The sequence below is a fragment of the Brachyistius frenatus genome, unplaced genomic scaffold (assembly GCF_029030835.1).
Source record: "Brachyistius frenatus isolate BFR_SWC_R1_liver_20210118 unplaced genomic scaffold, ASM2903083v1 Contig_64, whole genome shotgun sequence".
Lineage (NCBI taxonomy): Eukaryota > Metazoa > Chordata > Actinopteri > Embiotocidae > Brachyistius > Brachyistius frenatus.
In genome coordinates this window covers 1,562,812-1,581,388 of record NW_027210663.1, presented here as the reverse complement: position 1 = coordinate 1,581,388, position 18,577 = coordinate 1,562,812, and the positions used below count along the sequence as shown (strand labels likewise).

The window sequence follows — 18,577 nt, the reverse complement described above, 5'->3', positions numbered from 1 at the left end:
TGAAACAGCCTGGTGAGGTCATGCCATTCCCAGCTGACTCAGTCAGAGTCGAGGTGCCGCCATCACACTTTATGTGGCATGGCGCAGGTTTGATACCCTGACAAGGTGTTATCAAGGCTGCTGGAGGCCTGCATGCTTTCTCACGCCATTCGACTGTGGTGTTGATTGGACCCTGGCTCCATCAGTGATTTATTACCGCTGTCTAACTCCGGTTTAGTTTGCGATTGCTGAAGGAGAGAAGAAGAGAGAGAAAAAAGAGGCTGGGAGGCCTCTGGGTCTGTAGTTAAACATTAATACATACATAAAGAGGCCTACACCTCCTCTCTATCCTCTTCTTCCATCAAAGCATCACACTGATGGTATGAAGTGAATGAATGGAAAGATTGATTTCATGAGCGAAGTCAATTTATATGGTCAAAACTGGGAGAATTTGAAAAACAGATTTTGACTAGGGGGCCTGACTTTACAGTCTTATAAAGTGGTGTGTTAGTCTGGCGGCTCCATAAGAAGGTGAGAGGGGGAACAAAGTGGCAGTACTGTGCTGGTGGTCCCTATCTGTCTCTTAGTTCATTCCTATTTCACTATAAATTACTTTAAATAACTTAAATCTTTGTCTGGCAGAGACTAGCGCAACAACTGCTATATCTGTACGACAGATATGAGGTTGCAGCCGGTTGACTTATCTTAGTTTAAGCTTGAAGACTGCAACAGAGGGGAACAGCTGGCTCTGAACAAAGCAGACCAAAACAACATCCTCCCACTAGCCCCTCTAAAGGTTCTTAAGTGGTGGGTCACGACCCTAAAGTGGGTTGCGAGGTCATTTTTAGCAGGTTGTAGATTTGTGCTGAAAAAACAACAACCTTTTATTGTAAATATATATATATATATATATACAGAATTTTTGATGCTTTGCTTTTATTTTTGAAGAACATACATTCCCCAAGATGCAGCACACATGCAGTTGCCGTTTGCTGCCTACGTCACATCAGTAGTTTGCTCTTATTTGAGCATTTGTAAACAGGGTTACTATTGAAGTGTTTTTAATAGTGCACAAGGGTGTTGTGCATTACTATTTTTCTGAGATAAATTTGAGTGGCTCAAAATAAAAAAATAAAAAATTGTTTTGCAACTCAATGAATAAGGAAAAATGTTGGTCCTGAGGTTAAAAAAATAAATAAAAATAAACCAGTTGAGAACCACCCCCTCTAAACTTGTGTTTAAGCAATGTTAACTTTATCTCTTGCTGTAGCCTACTTTCAAAATGATGAAAATACCAAACTGATATGACTCAGGTGAAATCATTGTTGCTCTTAATCAGTTCAAGGTAGGTAGGTATATACTTTATTAATCCCCGAGGGGAAATTTTTTGTCAAATATTCACCAAGTGACTGTACAGTTATGCTATCATCAACTGTTAGTGACTAAGTTTTCCATTTAATTCAATCCATCGCTTTCCCCCCAAAATAAAAGACATGAAAGAAAGTTTGGTGGGAAGTGAGCAAAAAGGTCAGCGACAGAAAGGCTTGTGTAGACAAAGACGTCTAGACTTGTTAGAGCTTCCTTTTACGTGTGGAAAATAATGGACTGATTGTTCACTGACTTTGAAAGTAAACACACAAAGGTTATTTAACGCATTGTGATAGCCACACTTAATCATTTAAACATGTGAGCCGATGCTGGTATCAGTCCTTTCTGACATAACAGTATCCATGCTTTATTGCCAGTCTTTTTATAACTTTCAGCACACGCCCAGCTTAAACCTTGTGGGCAAAGATTCTCCTCTCTCGCTCTCCCTCTCTCTCTCTCTCTCTCTCTCTCTCTCTCTCTCTCTCTCTCTCTCTCTCTCTCTCTCTCTGTCTCTCTCTCTCTCCTCCACCCACACCCATCCCCACACCAACGTACACATACAAACACAAGCTGTGTGAGCCAGCACAGTGATCAATCACAGATGGAGGTCTGGCTATTGCTATTCCTCACTTGCCAAAAGACTCTGTACAGCTCCTCCCATTTAGCGTCCCAACACTGTAACCACCACCTCTAGCTATGTGATGCACGAACGCAGTCGGGGCCCCCAATCTGCCCCCACAGAGACAGGGAGTTTTCTGTGTGGGTAAAAAAAGATTTAGCACTTGTGAAATGACACTCACAATGAATTTCAAACCCTCCAGTTGTGTATCAGCCTTTGTGAACCTGTGTGACAAAACTCTACTTGAGAAAGGGAAGTTTGCATTGAATAGATTTGTAGTTATAGTAAACAAAATGTCAAATATCTCTTATATGACAGTGTCTTCAAAAAAAAATCTAACTTTAATTTAGAGTCCTTAAAAAGGCCATAAAATTAAATAAAAAAGTCTTGAAATTATGTTTACAAATGGCTGAAATATTTTCTCTTGCCTCCTGTAGTAATATCAGTAGCACAATGTCGGGAGACCTTTTACATCTTGAAGATAAATTTGGATTAGTTGTCACTGTGGTTTTCATGTGCAAAAGGCTGGATCGTCTTTGTGGAGTATGTGTTATGGGAGCTAAAGTAGCTGGGAATCATCATCTAACAATAATGATGCTTATTTTAACAAAAACTTAACTTAAAGGAATGAATATTTTCACTGGATTAATGCACCCATTTTCTCCTGATCCAGGTTGCAATGATTTAAATAATTATACAATAAGGAAATATTGTTATATGTTATTATTATGGCGAGAACAATTAGTCACTTTTTTGTTGATCAACTTATTAAATCAATCAGTTGGTTTACAGAATGTTTTTGAGTTTTGACCTGTTGGTCAAACAGAATAAGTGATTTGAAGACTTCACGCTAAAGTTGTGATTCTTTACAGTTTTCATATTTTACAGATCAAACAATCTACCACTGATAATAAAAATAATCAACAAATTAACTTAAAATGAAAATAGTCATTACAGCCTTAATACGAACAAATGGATAGTCCCTAATAGTTTTCTGGCATGCTTTCATACTTTGTCCAGTACGATTGTGAAAAATGTATTAAATTGCATTTTATGCTGTATTAAAAAAGTCTTTAAAAGTTCAAAATTTTATTTGTTGAATCCTGCAGAATCGCTGTTCTGTGAAACCTTGGTTCTGGTTTTAACTGTGAAAAAACAGCGATAAAATTTGTAACTCTATTTAACTTTATTTGATCCAATGTATTCCCCTCAGTTGAATTATACTGCAAAGGCTCAAAATGCAGCCTTTGAAATGCAAACCTGTTATTCTTCAGAAATATACCAGGAAACAAAAAATTTGCAGTGGGCCATATGGAAGCCTGTGGGAATCAAACACGTGACTTCATGCATGGAGAACATCTCCCTTTGTCATGTGAGGTCAGATCGAAAAGAAAAAAAAAATCACCAAAGTGACATCTACGGTACTTCTGTGAACAGCCACCACTCACCTTATCAAAAAGAACTCTGTAACTTCTGGGGTTGTTTAAATGTCCCCAGCTTTCCTCACACCTTGCGTGAATATCAACACGTCTCGCTGTTTTCTGTGTGGACCTCGGAGACCGAGCGGAGACCGCAGCTGCATGTCTTTTACATGTCTCCTGACACCATGATCTCACTCAAGGCCAGTTGTGTTTTTGCTGCATGGATTCAGATTCTTACTCCACATGCTGACTGTGGATGAGGCCGGCCTCTGATTGAAAAGCCCTGTAACAACAACGATAAGATCTGTGCTCCGTCAGAGTCACCACAGCTTGTGTAATACTATAGTTCATATTGACCTTAAGGCGGCTTTAATTTTTGATATTTTTTTTTTCATCTCACACTGCGGGTCAAGTTTTGAACTGTGGTTGTTGGTTTTTTTTTTCAGTATGCTGGACTGAGTAATGTTACACTATACCTCTGTGTGCCGTTCCCAGACATATTGCAATAAAGTGTTTCCTTCCCTTACTAAATTTAGTCAATGTAGCTTTTGTAGCCATGCATGTATGGTCTCTGTTGTTCTGCAGAACAATTTAGCCATTGTCCACCCCTGGCTGCATCTGCCTTTTTCATGACTCATACTTTAACAAACATACTCACCTACTGAGCACTCACAAAAAAAAACAAGTGATAGTAGCTTTAAGTCTTGTAGTTGTGTTAAGTGTGATTGATGAATTTCAGTGGTTTTATGGAGCCCGTTGGCAGTTACAAAAGTGATATCTATACCAAATGTAGAAAGTGCAGTCCAAATTATACCCTGGCTCCCTGTGCTCTGAAATATTTGGAACATTTGAGGGAAAAGGAGAAGATTGCTCCTTTTCGCTGCTCCACTGACACTGTTGTGTAATTCCTCACTGCTTTTTAAATTTAGTCTTTTTTTAAATAAAAGTTTTTTGTTTTTTTTACTTCTCTGCTCCTGTAATATGCCTGCTTGTGGCATCATATTGTTGTACTGGTGGAACGAGTGGCTGTATTATTGAATATGATAGGATTTAGATATTATATGGTTTTCTTTTCAAAAAAGGGTCAAGAGTAAAGTTAGAACTCAGACCAGATAGATTTTAGTGTCCACTGTTGCTGAAAGATTTTCTCTTACTGCTGCTGAGCTGGTTTCTGTGCAGCTTAGTTTTACTGTACACAACTGCTGCTGGTGAATACAAAGCTGCAAGTGAATCAATTTGAAAGTTTTAACTCAATAGACAATAAATTATTTCAGACAGAAGTACGTGTGCGTGTGCATGTATACACTTCAAGTCTTTGGGTTGTATTTCTACCGGCTCTGGCGTTTCTGTTTTGAATTGGCTGTTGAAACCAGAATGACGTCTGCCGTGTAGCTTTTCTCCATTCTGTCTTTATTTGTGCCTTGCTTGAGAACCAGCTGTCAGATGCTAAGATTTAAATTGGCCTGAAGTTGCCCGATTTCTTGAGACATATGCTGTTGGTGTTTGCTGCAGCTAGCTCAACCACAGCGAGGCTTCGGCTTCCAGCTCTGCCACTCATAGACGGCCTGAGAGACACCACAGAGGACGAAGAGGCTTGCATTTACACAAATTGCTGGGCTGTGCGTATGCGTGTGTGTGTGTGTGTGTGTGTGTGTGTGTGTGTGTGTGTGTGTGTGTGTGTGTGTGTGTGTGTGTGTGTGTGTGTGTGTGTGTGTGTGTGTGTGTGTGTGTGTGTGTGTCATCTAAGACTTATATGCTTTTGTAATGCATGAGAGTTTTTATTTTCATCCCTTGTCATCTTTTACCCAAAACGCTCAACACAGTCTTTAAAAAGCAAGAGAACAAGGCCTGCTTTGAGTTACAGGGGGATGTATGCATCAGACAGCAGCCAGTGGTTCTCATGAATGTGGTGTGAATGTTTCGTAGAGTTGTGTTCCCATTAGGAAGCCATCAGGATACACCACTCAGCCCTCTGAATTCCAACATTACATTTTCCTAATAAACAAAAAACTTTTACATTAAAGCCCTTTGATTGACTGGTTACACGCTGGGAGAGGCTCCACCCACCCCTCTACCCTCTAAACAATAATTGAGTACAGTATATGGATGGATGGATTTTACAAGCAGTGACCTTACACCAAAAAGCCACAAACTCGATACTTAATTCAGTCAGCAAACTCAATGAAACATTGCTTCAAATGAGGAAATTAATTTGTTTTTACTTATCAAGCATTTTACTAGTAATTAACATTGAGCATGAAATTAACTGTAAATTGAGATGCCATCCGAGCAATAAACACTAATACAACACCGGCTTTTCCTCATCCTGCCTCCATCTAATACAAGTAAATGCGTGTTAAATGAGCACAGTGACACAGAAGCCTGAAACTAAATAAAATAACGGGATTCATGAGATGCAAACCTCACAAGAAAAAAATGCATCAAATCAGAGCTAATATTTGCATTAATGAGATGAGAGGGACACATTGTGGTACTTTGAACTCCAACTTTATTTATTTTTGCCATCAGTAGATTGGCCAGGGTGGACATGAAAAAGTTATCAGAGCTCCAATTTTATTGATCTTACAGACATACATAACCACGCTCAGCTATTTCTAGCTGTATAATTATTAAGCAGAAAAGCAGAATACGGGCCAAGTCGAGACAAATTTTTATTATATTTAGGATGAACTGGACAGATTCATTTCAATTGAATTTAAACGTTTAAACTTAAAAAGAAAAAACTCTTTGAAATCCGAGATTTGTTTGGTTTCTCCTTTTGCTTGGTAAGTAAAGAGACAGACTCCGTGGCTAAGCTGAGCTGTTGGATGAAGTGTTTTCTTTTCTGATTCAATTGTTGAGGAACTGTAACAGTCCTCTATCGTTGGAGCCAAAGCAAGTGCACGAAGCCTGACAAAAGCATGGCCCGTGTTCCTCAGTGCCTGTAGCCCAACCCAGGCAAAAAAAAATAAAAAACAAAAGACTGGCCACCAGTGTTTCAGGCATGTTTGGATGACGACTTCAAAAGGGTTGCATCATGATTTACAGTACTTTTATCCCTCTGCAGCTGTTTCAACCTCACTTTATGTATTAGCTGCCAGTAGATTCATATTTTCAAGGCTACTTCTGCTTTTCATTCCTATACTTTTTATACATTGAATTTAGAGCCATTGTTAACATTCATATTAAGATTTTACACTACAAAAATAACACTTACAATAAACAATATACTGTTAAAGATAAATATACTGATTTGAGACTTGAGCTACGTTTCAGATTTCTTCTCTTGAATTCTCAGTTGCTGTCATTTAAACTGTTTGACACTTCCAAAGAGGTGAAAATGTATATATATAATATATATTCAATTATATGTATGTAATTATATATATGTATATACTGTATATGTATATATACATCATTAATCATTTATGAGAGCTGCAGATTTGGGAGATACTGGATATCAGTAAAATGCATCAAATAATGTAATAATATTATTAAATCAAAAATATTATTGTATCAAAAATAAGAACTGTTTTCTTTTATACGTTCAGCTAATGAATCTATTGTGCTTCTACATAAGTATTGTGAATGCAGGACATTTTCTTGTAATGGAATATATTACATGTTTTGTCCTGCTCCCACTTGGACCCGAATACTGATACCTGATAGTTGTTTGGAAAATAGAAAAATACGTTTGCCATTGTTGAACTCCAATGCTGTAAAATCCAGTGGCCAGTCCCAGATAAGGACTTTAGATGAAGTTGTGGTTGATAGCTGCACCAAGTAGGACACTTTAACATAGAAGCACCACAGACACCTTGACTATCTATGATTTATCAGCCTCTCTCTGTCAGACTTCTCCTTTTATCATCCTGTCACTCTGCATCACTCTCCCGTCACCAGCTCTCACTCTCTCGTCTTCCTCTCTGTTATGCTGTCTTTGCGAGGCTCAAAGCGATTTCCAGGGCGGTGTTTGCTGGCCTTCTGTTGTTAATAAAGAGTTGGAGCGCCAGCTGCAGTCTTGGCTGGTAGATGCTGAGGCCTCGAGGCACCGGGGGAACAACAGCGTGCGCTCAAAGCTCGGCTAGATCTCCAAGTGCATTTAAACACAGTGACTTTCAGGTTCCTGCACCTCTTCTGAGATATCAACTGGAAAAATCCAAGCTGCATATACGACAAACAGACAGTTGCTAGAGAGGAAACAGGGCCAAACAGTGCTCCTTATACTGTATGAGTAATGGTCTGTTAGTCAATGTATATTTCAGCTTGTATCTGGTACATATCAGGGTTTGATAATGATGGATTGTTTCCCATGAGGGAGGGTTTACATTTAGAGTTTAACAAGGCTAATTAGTATTCCTTCATTGCACATGATCATTAAAGGCTCAGTAACGGCAAAATATGACACTGTAATGCAAGACTTACAGTGTGCTGGTTTGTCTCTCTGCCATCTGCTTTCATTTACACCCAACAAGAAATGTGAGTTATTAAAGCCCACAGGAGACCAGTAAATTCACCCACAAGGTTGGTTGCAAAGTTGGCTGGTGGCTGGCGATGACGGGCTGCATTTATTGCCCTCTCATGCCTCTTGGATCCATTGTCCTGCTGGCTCTAATGGGCCACGATGAATATCAATCCGTTGCATTTATCTCAATACAGGATGACTAAAGAGCCGCATGTGCAAAACAGACAGAATGAGAGCAGCGATTTGATTACACAATGAAGTCAAGGTATTGTGCTATGCTTTGTAATATGAATCACTGAGCCTATGGGCCAGGAAACAGACAGCCTGACTGTCAGCTTCACTCCGACTCTCACTTTTTCCAGAAGGAAATGGTGCAGACGCAGTCCATCTAATCATATACTTATTCAGTCTGAGAGTCAAGGCTTGGGGAATGAGAAGAGGTGTGCAGTCTCTCAGTGTATACCCAAGCAGCCAATGGAAGTGTTGTTTTCTTCAGATGACAGATTGAGGAGGGTAGTGGTTTGACCTGAAACCAGGGCCAAACCCCAATTACTGCATTCTTGCACTGTAGCCATTAGCTCACTGTCTCTAGGGACTCCAAATCTCATATTGAGGAATGACATGGAAAAAGTGATTTATAATCAAATAAGATTCTTGACGACAGAAGGGATTTTCACTCGCTGTATTAATCACCTTTGCTGAGTGTCCATCTGCGTCTTGTCTTTCCTTGAGTATGATCTCAGATCTCTTTAGCTGGAGACTTCTTTCACCGGCATTTAAGCATCAATGAAGCATTATGTATTTTGTATCACAAGTAAAAATAATGAAGCTGTACACAGTACAGTATCTTTTTTTTAATTGTTTTAATATTAAGACATGATGCCTCTGTTGAACATATGGACATGAAGTAAGAAAAGCCAGGCAACATTGAAGAAAGAAGGCTTCTTACTGCCGTTTAAAATATGACATGCAATTTTGTGGGTCAAAGAACATTTTCCAAGCTCTGAATTTGGGGATATTTTGGGTAATCTAATGGGCACGATCTAAATTTTATTTTGCTATTCTCTTTCAGACTAAAGAACAGCAGGACCAAGTACTGAATCAGAGCAATAAAGTCTTCCTCTATTGTGCCTTCTTGGACTACAGGTGGGTCAGATGTAGAGCCAAAGAGATTTTTATCTTGAATGCTGATAAGACTTTAAGGTTTTACATCAGAAGAAATGACCAGTGATTTGGAAAAAAGTAGATTTCCTCTTCAAATCAAAAACATCCAGCGTTACACATGTTGCTGTTTCAGTTTGTTGCGTGTTGAGCAACAGCCCTCTGTAACAATACTGTGATTTGATAAATGGAGCCAAAACACCAGTTAAAAAGCATAAACCATTTTAAAAGGGAGTGTGTTTTATTTGGAATCAGAGGCTTCCCTGTCTTATTCCCCTTTGCCCTGAAGCTAAAAAAAAAAAAAAAAAAAAAAGTGAATTATTATTATTGCCCTGTCAGATTGCCCTGGTAAAATAAAATTCCCTGTGTGCTTCCCACAGTGGATTACATTATGGATTACGTTGAGTGATTCCTGCCAGCAGCACTCTGATGAATACCTTGTGTATTTTTTATTTAAATTTGTTCTTTATGTTTTGATTTTTATGTACCTGATTATTGTCCTTCTCAGCTCTAATGAGGGAGTATGGTCCAACGAAGGCTGTGTACGCTCAGATGGAAACATGACGTACTCGGTGTGTTTGTGCAACCACCTCACCAACTTTGCCATCCTCATGCAAGTCGTGCCCCTGAAGGTAGGATGTTTCGGCTGCTCTTTAAAGCAGCTCTACATTTTCTAATTATTTAATAATTAATCTAATTGATTAATCAGTTCAGTGAAAATCTCAGATAAATCGACTTTATGCTACCTGCCAGCACCAAGTTTTAAGATCACATATTCCCACAGGTTGGTGGAAAATAAATCAGAGTAAATATTAGACTTAATTATTTAGTTTCCAGAAACAGTGCAACAAATAAATGCTTGTGTGTGTAAAAGGCAACCGTTTTCTAACCCATCAGCTAACATTTGTTAGTTGTTAGTTGGTCAATTATTGTAGGTTTCGCATAGGCCTTTTTTACAAAAGATATTTTATTATCTAATAGTATGACAGGTACAAGATGGTTGTACTCTATTTAGCTACTTAAGGGGCCTCTTAAGGTAGTTATACATGGCAACGCCACTTAGCATTGCTGCTAATTTGTACCAGTGATCAGTCACGGTACTCCAACACCAAAAAAAGGTTTCGCACTTTTGAATCGGCCACCATTATAAAAGAGACTTAGTAGAACTGTTAACAGGATGCCTTGAAGTGAAAATAAGGTCAAATACTGCTGTTTCACAGAAGAAAAATAATTGAAAATAGAGGTTTTATATTCATAAAGTGCAGTAGGGGTCAGTGGGAGAAACTCAGATCTGCATGGTTAGTGGGCCACACAATTGAGAATTACATCCAGAGGCCAGAAAACGTGTTTGGTTAATGTGCTCCGCAAAACATTTGAGTTTAAGTGAATGTGCCAGTATCCAGTTCTTACTATACATCTATAGGAGCGCAAAATGCTGGCTGGCTCACTGTCAAATTGTAATAGCTTACTGGAACATTTGAATAGACCGAAGCAACCACTGATTTTATTAGTAACACCTGTACTGCTATGCAGGGTTTTCCTACTATTATAAGGCTTAGCTAGAGTGCCCAAAAACCTTTTGGTTCTCTTAGTTGGTGCCCAAAAACCAACTAAGCTGAATCACTTTAGAGAGCATCAAAAGTGAATTAATGACTTCTCCCACATTAAATGTTTTGTATTTATCTTTAGGCTTTTTGGGTGCTCTTTATTATCTGCTCGCATTTTTTACATGTTTGGGAAAACTTTACTCAAATGTATTAATAATAATGGTCAAAAAGTTTGTGAAATTTCATATATTTATTTGAAAAGTGTAAAAATGTCCTTGGGAGATGACCTCTGAAAACTTAACCAAATAGGTGCACCTAAATCTTCCAAACACTGTATAGCAAGTCAAGATGTTTGTTGAGAAAAAGGACTTTGGTAGAATCTCACCACAGTGCATTTAATCCGTTAGACACAGGCTTATTCCTCTATAAACGCTATTCAGTTATATTAAAAAGAGTACCTCTCCCTCTGTATCTTTGTCATAAAGTAGATTTGTAGGAACATAATTGGACAGGAAGCAGTGGTTTACCACACAGCAACCCACCAACCAACCAGAGGCCCCTACTGCAGCCTTTGGACAGTTTATCGTCCCTCCCTGTGGGTCAATTGTAAGCAGACTTACAGTACAATATCACTTTTCACTGGAGGTTTTATATAGAAGTACTTTGGACAGCCATGCTTAAATGTGGTTCTTTTGGGTCACTGCTCAGGTCAGTGGTGCATTCCTTAAGGACACTTTTTGGTCTCTCAGGGGACCAAAAACTGTCATTTTAAATTGTCCTCTGACCACTGTTCTACACAGTACTTTACATCTACATCATCTGCATGTAGAGCATTTTAGAATACCAAACCTGTATATAATGTCATCACAGTCTCACTCTTTGTTATCCAAGAATATGCACCATGGGACTACAGTTAGCATCTACAATGGCCTCTCTAAATAGAAAAGAGGACTTTGTATTGCAGCTAAGTGGGCCAATGCTGTATTTAAGGCAAACAAGTTTATTTGATGCTATACTTTCCCTCAGCAAGTCTCTAATTAGTGGGCTGCGAGGGAACATCCCACGTATTCCTTTTCTGGAAGGCTGTGACTCCTCTGCCCTCGTAATGACAAGGCACATGTGTAGACAGTTAATGGAGAATCAAACCCAAACCCTCAAAATAGCCTGAACTCCAAAACAACATCAATGCACTCGGCCGTGTGCCATGGATGTGTGCCTATAGAAAACACAATTATCACTCTCACTCTTTAGCTTTTGGACAATGTGCATTTTACTTGTGCTAAAATTATAAAAGAAAGGTATGTGACTGTACTTTTACAGAGACCCCATACAAATACAGCTTTACATCAAAAATAATTAAAACATGTCCAAAAAAAAAAAAAAAGAACATATTGCCATTTAGAAACACAGGAGGATATATGCATACGGTTTAGATGAGTTTATGGTGCGATGTCCAGTCTTGGACAGCAGCCTGCCTGAGAAATACTAATAAGAGTTAGTCGTGTGTTCTTCCTCATAAACCCTAATTTCCCGGCTGGTAAAACAGGCTGAATGAAACCTGGGTTCATCAGCTGTGGGTCATATACGTTGTGGCACAAGTACTGACTCAATGTGTAGGCCAAAATGATTTTACAAGTTGTCTTGTCCGTTTCTGATGGTGATGTGTCTCTATACACAGCTCACCACCGGCCACAGGGTGGCACTATCAACCATTGGTTATGTTGGCTGCTCCATTTCCATCTTCTGTCTTGCCATCACTCTGGTCACTTTTGCAGTCCTGTCGTGAGTATTATCAATCAGTTGTGCTTTATTATCGCACTGTTTATCAATGAATATATTTAGAAATGAACTCTGTGAGCTCTACTTAATATATACTGTACATTTTTTAATTTAATGAATACGTGATTGTAAACATGTGGCCTGCTGTGCATCTGTATACAAAACATGCGTTTTTTATTTTATATCTACAATCTTATTACCAAAGCACTAATAGGAAGTTAATGTAATGTTGTCATTTTGCTGCTATGCAGGTCAGTGAGTACCATTCGGAACCAACGCTACCACATCCACGCCAACCTGTCCTTCGCCATCCTGGTGGCTGAGATCTTACTGCTCATCAGCGCTCGATTTGACCCGGGCACGGTAGGTACACAGGAGAGCGTCTTACTTATTATTGATGATGATGAAGATGGAGACAATGATTAGCAGCATAATGATGACACAAGTGATGGTGGTTTTACTGTTGTTAACATGATGAAGAGGATAACAAATTTTGATTGTGATAATATAGATGATTAAACCAACGATAGTGAGGATGATGAGGATACCTCAGGGAGATTATAGGATAGATAATAAGAAATACACCAGATTTGTAAAACACCAAGATGATGTTAAAAAGTGTAAAAATGCTAAATGTTGCCATGTGTAAGACAAGCCAGAGTTAATACCGTGAGAAAAAGGAAAAGTAGAATTTTAAATGGTGAAGCATAAAAAAAACCTCAGGAAAAAAATGGAAATTAAAAGAGAACGTTGTGATGGTAAAAGCCTGATTTGTGTCCTCTGTCCCAGCTGCCTTGTAAGGTCATGGCCGTCCTGCTTCACTTCTTCTTTCTGAGCGCCTTCGCCTGGATGCTGGTGGAGGGCCTCCACCTCTACAGTATGGTGGTCAAGGTGTTCGGCTCTGAGGGCAGCAAACACTTCTACTACTACGGCATTGGCTGGGGTAGGTGTTCTCTGCAGTCCTCAAAGATGCATGTATTTCTTCTGTAATGTTTTCCTGATTTTTGTTGCTATGTCATCTTATTTTATCGTCTCTAATTTAATCCAATGTTCTGGTTTCTGTGCTTTTTTAAGTTCACCTTTCTGAGCAAATATTATATATTAAAAAACTAAGTAAGTATGACATGACAAGGTTAAATAAATATGCTTTGAGTTACAGTGCATTCCAGTCTAACATTTGCCTCTCTTGATCTCATTGAACTGGAGTTTGACGGACAGATAAAACAAATGTTGAACATACGTATACTGTCTTTGCCTGCTGGGGAATGCATAGTCTCTCTTTTACATGTTGAACCCATTAGTTGAAAAACGATCCTTTTTTTATGACTTCCTTTCTTCTGGCCAGAGTCATTCTTCATGTGGTGTGGCCAACTGCAAAATTATGTGCTGGAGACTGTTTGACAGCTAGAAGTATAGCTGTTATGCATAAAAAAAAAGTATATAAATAGTGGTTTTGTAATTAATCGCTGCTGCTATTGGCTGTGATAAAGGCTGTTGAATATTTTATCTTTCATTTCCTCCCTCAAAGTAAAAGCTTCCTTCTAGTGTAGCATGCTAGAAACCAAAGCAGCGGAGTATAAAGAGTGATTTCCAGGGAAATGAGCAATTAGCAGCACAGCAGATAAATAAAACCACAACTGGGTGCCTGCAAGTAGCCCGCAGGTTTAGAGTGCCTTACTTTGATTAAAGGTATCCTGTGGAGTTTTGACCACAAGGCAAGGAAAGGAAATAGCAAAGAAGAAAGGGTCTACTAGCAAGCAACCATGGATTTAAATAATGCACACTTCAAAACGTTTTCTTTTGGCTCTTTATGCAAAAGTTGGAACTTGTAGGGTGTGCATCTTAAACAATACCAGGCACTGTTAGAGCCACTAGAATCCAATCATGACTGCTATTGCAATAGTAAATATGTGTTTTGTTTCTTTGTACCAGGTTCTCCGTTGGTCATCTGTGTGGTGTCTGTGACATCAGCTCTCAACAGCTACGGTGAAGCCGACAAGTAAGTATGAGCTGTGCATTAAGATTTATTTACAGTATATAGCGCATTGGAATTCACTTAATTTAATTTAAGCTCTCGGCCATTGCATAAGAATGACAACAGCAGTGGAAGAAATTAGAAACAACTGTGTTTATTGTTATTTGAAAGCTTTCAGGCGAACAGCAGGTTAGTCCATATTTGCATTACAACATCACAGTGTCTTTTTACTTTGAGGAGGAATACAAAGTAACTTCTATTTTCTTTTCTGTTTCTCTTTCAGCTGTTGGCTGTCTCTGAAGAACGGAGCCATTTGGGCCTTTGTGGCACCGGCCCTGTTTGTTATTGTGGTGAGGAATTAGCAAAAATTTGCTTTTGTCACTTTTTACAGTTTCGATTTGACGCCTGATTTAATATGTGATGTGTGTTCAATGTCAGCTTGTATTCTATTTAGGGAGGAAAGAAACACAATCACACCTCTAATGCCAGTGTGTTAAATGTATTTACCCTCCTGTCTGATTTCCAGGTGAACATAGGCATCCTGATATCTGTGACCCGAATCATATCTCGAATCAGCGGAGAGAATTACAAAGTTCATGGAGACTCCAATGCAGTCAAGTGAGTTTATTTAGTTTCATAATCAGACTAATGCTCTTTTAATTATTAAATAATGCTATTTTATTTAAAGCTAATGAAATAAGCGTGGTTATGTCTTGATTTAAGGCTGACTGCAAAGGCGGTGGCTGTGCTCCTGCCGATACTCGGCATTTCCTGGATCTTTGGTGTCCTCGCTGTCAATACGCAGTCTTTGCCATTCCTGTATATTTTTGCTGTATTCAACTCATTACAAGTAAGTTCTTCACAACACGGTCTTGTACAAAATATTTGTAGCCAATAGTGAAATTTTTTGCTAAAGTATTTTTTTGGTACTTTAGGGGTTCTTCGTCTTCTTGTTTCACTGCCTTCTCAACTCAGAGGTATGGTGCTAAAATCAGTGTTAAAATGTTTTATAATATTACTTATTATAATTATTTTTACTCTAACATATAATTTTTTTTTATCTTGTTTTGTAAATATGTTATGGCCACCAATGCTGTTACTAGGAAATTTCCGCCTGAAGATTTAAAAAGTATCTGCCTACCTTAATATTAAATAATGTTGTGACTTAGCAGGTCTTGTGGTACTAATCTGTCCACACACAAAAAATAACCAGCATGTCAGGGTCTTAATGAAGACATGTATTTTAAATAGCAAGGAAGGGAAAATATTCTCTCGGATCTATGATTTAGCTGAATGTGTAATTACCCTGACATTTATAACCATTGTCTGTCGTGGTTCTGCTTCTTTCTGTAGGTCAGAGCTGCTTTCAAACACAAAACCAAGGTGTGGTCACTTACAAGCAGCTCCATCCGAAACATCAACGTGAAGCCCTTCAACTCTGATATTGTGAGTGCAGATGTTAAAAGATTTACAAAAACAGAAATCAGCTGTTCAGCTCTTGACTCCCCAAATCTAACTCTCCCTCTTCCCATCCTCTAACATAGATGAATGGAAACAAGGAGGGCGTAACTCCCACCAAGATGAACACATGGGACAAAAGCACCAACTCAGCCAACCGTATCGACCTGTCTGCCGTGTAGAGCACCAGATTACCACTTCTGTTGGTGACAGGAGAGCAATCTGAAGCTCACTCGAGCGGAATGGCAAACACTGGCCAGACTATCCTCCCACTATGTTATAAAATGAATCGGACACCACGAAGAAAATGATACCAACGGAGACGTTTTTGTTGCTGAATGATAGCTTCACCTTTAAAGACAGACAGACTGTGAGGACTGTGCCTTACTGCAGTATCCTCCCATAAAAACAACTTGTGTCCCAAAAACCAATGTTTTGTGAGGAGAAGGTCATTGAAGTGACAGTTCAGGGCCCGGTGATGACACTCTGTGTACTGGAGCGTTTCAATTTGAATGTTTCACGCTCCATCTGAATACTATAGACCTATTTGACTTCTTGATGAGGGTTAGATAAAAAAAAAAAAAAGAAGATTGATACAACTTTCATGTCCGCAAAGTAAATACTGTGAAAAGATAAGTCATGTGAAAACGTGAGAGCACCTCGAGGCCAAAGGTGTCCTTACTTTTTCTGCTGAAGAAAATGACATCTATTGATGTTTGTGTTTAAGAAATGTTTGAAAAAGCAATTTTTCCTTGTGGTGTCGGTAATTAAAGTACACCACCTTTATCTGTAGGAATTGTATCAAAGATAATTGCTTGCCTGTATATCACAAAAAGCCAACAAATTTCATGTGATGTATGTAAGGCTGTTTTTTTTTCACTACTGAAAGCAGCTACCGTTAGCAGCTGGATCGCATGACTTAGCACCAATATTGGATATGTACAAAAACAGAATTATATAAATGATGAATTGTGGTTTAGAGTCATGTAAAGAACTAGTCAGCCAAGCGAGCTAGGTGTTTCCCCCTTTTTGCAGAATTTGTACTCAGCTAAACTACATTGCTGCAGTTTAGCGTACAGACATGAAAGTCATAGCGGTTTTTTTTTAATCTAACTCTTGGCAAGATGGCAAATAAGCTTATCTTCCAAAATGTGATGTGTTTATACCAGTTTCATTTGTCTCAAACAAAACATTTTGTGCAATTACATCTGCTACGATTTACGTCCAGAAAATGAAACACAAGAATTTGCGATGGCAGTAAGTATTTTCAGGGTGTGGTTGGTTACAAATGCATATCCTTGGATAGAAAAAGACAAAGGAAAACAGTATATTTTCCTTAAATACAGTGTTAAATTTAGCTTTGAAAATGATGACAAAGTTGTTTCAACAGCTTCATTATCACCACAGAAAAATTATAAATTTTTATCCAGATGAACTTCTCCAATATTCACCTGCCTTACACAGCTTTAATCCAAATCCGGGGACAGCACAACACAATAGTAACCATGGATGATGTAACGGTGAATACACTCTGATATAATGTATTTATTTATTTTGTGAGTTCTTCGTCATGTCTTCTGCAAAATGTCACAGCTCAACAGTCAGTATGTTCTCATGTTATATTCTATGTTTATGTGTGTTTTCTCCATTGAAATGAATTGACTGGCATAGTTGCAGTACCTCACATCTTAGTAAGCTGCCATATATTATGCTTTTTGAGGAATAGTGAAACCGGCTGTGTATCGAATACAGTTCTGTGAAGTTTTATGATGCCTTTAGCTATTTCTGTTGCTAAATTCTTGTAGGTTTTCTTTCAAAAAAAAAAAATGTGTACAATAAAATATGAAATGTGTTCTACAGCAGAGGGACTGGATAAGGTTGTTACTTTTTTTTTTTTTTTTTCTTAATATACTGTGAGAATGGAGGGAACTGACATTGTTTAAACCGTCATGAATCTTACACTGTACCAACACGAAGTTTCTTAAAACAGGATTTACTGTAAGTCACTCTGCACTCACTTTTCATGTCAGATTTAAAGTGGAATATTTCAGTATTCCTCAGCTTGTATATGGCCTGTATAATTGTTGTCCTACGGTACTATGGTTTGTGATTCCAATTATCTTTATTAAAAACTATGACAAGAAATCGTTGTTTTCTTTATTACGTGATTTTTACCATCATGTTCTCATTTTGGTTGGCAGACCAGTGCAATGTATAGGCGGTTAGTTACTTGTTTGTGTGTGATTATGATTTACTACATTATGAATCCCTTTTTGGCCAGGATGAATAACATACCATAAAACACCCAAAAGTTTCTGTCAGATTGACTGATATCCTGCATTACACAAAAACCAAGCGGTGAAAGCTAACCATCAATGAATTCTTAAAAGTGTTAATGGATGTTGCAATTTTTATTTTTTTTATTTTTTTTAAGTCTGTCTTAAAACAATGGTTGTGCTTGCTGTAATCATTCCTCCTCTTCATGCTGGCTTTTAAAAGATCCTTTACTGATGTGCTCCCAATGTAAGTGATTTATCTAAAGGAAATATGAGGCTTCAACTGTCCTAATTAAACAAAACAAATGGGTATCATTGTTAGAAAAATTACTCGGACGCTGGATTCAAAATCAAACATATCGGACATTTATTCTTGCAAGAAGGAGCAAATACATGCACACTCAAAGAAGGATGCCCAGCATTGCTCAACGTCACTCCTCCGCAGGGCAGCTTTTCTACAGTGTAACAAACAATTGACAGTCACCCCCATTCCCTTTGTATCTGCTTTCATATGGTAATACTGAGTTCG

General features: G+C 38.4%; 1 protein-coding gene across 1 annotated transcript in view; it reads left to right on the top strand.

Annotated features, from left to right (window-relative positions):
* Positions 1-17,720, top strand: part of adgrd1 (adhesion G protein-coupled receptor D1) — a 29,811-nt gene extending 12,091 nt beyond the window's left edge. The window contains exons 15-26 of the mRNA XM_069706776.1: positions 8,925-8,998; positions 9,522-9,645; positions 12,239-12,342; positions 12,591-12,702; positions 13,129-13,282; positions 14,272-14,338; positions 14,598-14,664; positions 14,841-14,932; positions 15,038-15,164; positions 15,250-15,291; positions 15,668-15,760; positions 15,859-17,720. Of these exons, the coding sequence (XP_069562877.1) occupies positions 8,925-8,998; positions 9,522-9,645; positions 12,239-12,342; positions 12,591-12,702; positions 13,129-13,282; positions 14,272-14,338; positions 14,598-14,664; positions 14,841-14,932; positions 15,038-15,164; positions 15,250-15,291; positions 15,668-15,760; positions 15,859-15,954 (1,152 nt within the window). The 3' untranslated portion in view covers positions 15,955-17,720. The remainder of the gene's footprint in view (positions 1-8,924; positions 8,999-9,521; positions 9,646-12,238; positions 12,343-12,590; positions 12,703-13,128; positions 13,283-14,271; positions 14,339-14,597; positions 14,665-14,840; positions 14,933-15,037; positions 15,165-15,249; positions 15,292-15,667; positions 15,761-15,858) is intronic.
* The last annotated feature ends 857 nt before the right edge of the window (positions 17,721-18,577 follow it).